At 39.1% G+C, this 1,278-nt stretch overlaps 1 protein-coding gene across 1 annotated transcript; it reads left to right on the top strand.

The window, feature by feature from the left end:
• Positions 1–6: 6 nt before the first annotated feature.
• On the top strand, positions 7–1,152 carry LOC108254154 (DExH-box ATP-dependent RNA helicase DExH3-like; the record flags this gene model as incomplete). The annotated part of the gene is made up of 2 exons (XM_017449144.2): positions 7–55; positions 923–1,152. A coding segment is annotated over exon 2 (201 nt), but the record flags the coding sequence as incomplete, so codon positions are not given.
• Positions 1,153–1,278: the final 126 nt, after the last annotated feature.

The following is a 1,278-nucleotide window of genomic DNA, read 5'->3' as shown; positions in this document are numbered from 1 at the left end:
ATATGCGGCCATGCGCGACAGGATCCGAAAGCCGCCATTTTGATTTTCCTACCCGGTGAGTGACAGGAAAAGTAGTCCTAAGCCTTTTTTTTAATGGGATGCTATACACTGCCCCGGCAAAGTTTGGCATTGCTTCAAGGCAGTCCTAAGGCTGGGTCTAGAAAATAGATAGATCTAAAGATACCTACCTCAAATTTAACTGTTTTCATCACTTTATATTTACAAATTATATTCAAATTGTAAACAAAATTATATTAATAAAGAGGTGCTTTATTGAACTGTTGGTATAATGGAACAAATTGTTCCATCTGACAGTCTCTAAATAAAGCACTACTTATTAAATTTCACTGGCCGAACACTGGTACACCGAATAATTCATGTACCACTAGTCGCCATCAGAAGAAACAAGGTAATCAAGGTATATTGGCCATCAGAATCTATTCTTCTTCGCAAGCTACGAAGACATAATCTACAAGAAATGCTGTTATGCTGTCCCTTTTCTTCGTCTTTTTCCAAATGGCCGAACACTGGTACACGGAATAATTCATGTACCAGTATTCGTCATCAGAATAAATAATCTATTTTCGTCATCAGAATCTATTCTGTTCTTTTTCGCAGGATACGAAGATATAGTCACGCTGAAAGAAATGCTTTTATTACCTTTTCTTCGTTTTTTTCCAAATTGCCGAACACTGGTACACGGAATGATTCGTGTACCAGTATTCGTCATCAGAATAAGCAAGGTATTTTCGTCATCAGAATCTATTCTGTTCTTTTTCGCAGGCTACGAGGACATAATCCCGCTGCAAGAAATGCTTTTATTACCTTTTCTTCGTCTTTTTCCAAATTGCCGAACACTGGTACACGGAATAATGCATGTACCAATTATCGTCATCAGAGGCTTTTCTGTTCTTTTTCACAGGCTACGAAGACATAGTCACTCTGCAAGAAATGCTGTTCTCGGATCCGACCTGTTATTCTCAGTTGTACGTTCTCACTTTACATTCTCAAATGCAGACCTCCAAACAGAAACTCGTGTTCAATGCCCCACCAGAGGGTCTGCGGAAGATTATCTTGTCTACCAATATTGCTGAGACGTCTATCACTATCAACGATGTGGTGTATGTGATTGACTGTGGCAAACACAAGGAGGTAGGTAAACCCATATGGTGGATTTCACCAACGACTTAATGAGAGATTTAACTAATGGGAGAATTTTCAATGATAGAAAAAGGAGTTTTTAGTGATCCAAGAAGGAGGAGTGGCGGCATTACCAGT

The sequence above is a fragment of the Diaphorina citri genome, unplaced genomic scaffold, assembly GCF_000475195.1.
Source record: "Diaphorina citri unplaced genomic scaffold, Diaci psyllid genome assembly version 1.1 scaffold14070, whole genome shotgun sequence".
Taxonomy (NCBI): Eukaryota; Metazoa; Arthropoda; class Insecta; order Hemiptera; family Psyllidae; genus Diaphorina; species Diaphorina citri.
The sequence above is the reverse complement of the archived record's forward strand: the minus strand, read 5'-3'. Positions and strand labels throughout refer to the sequence as shown.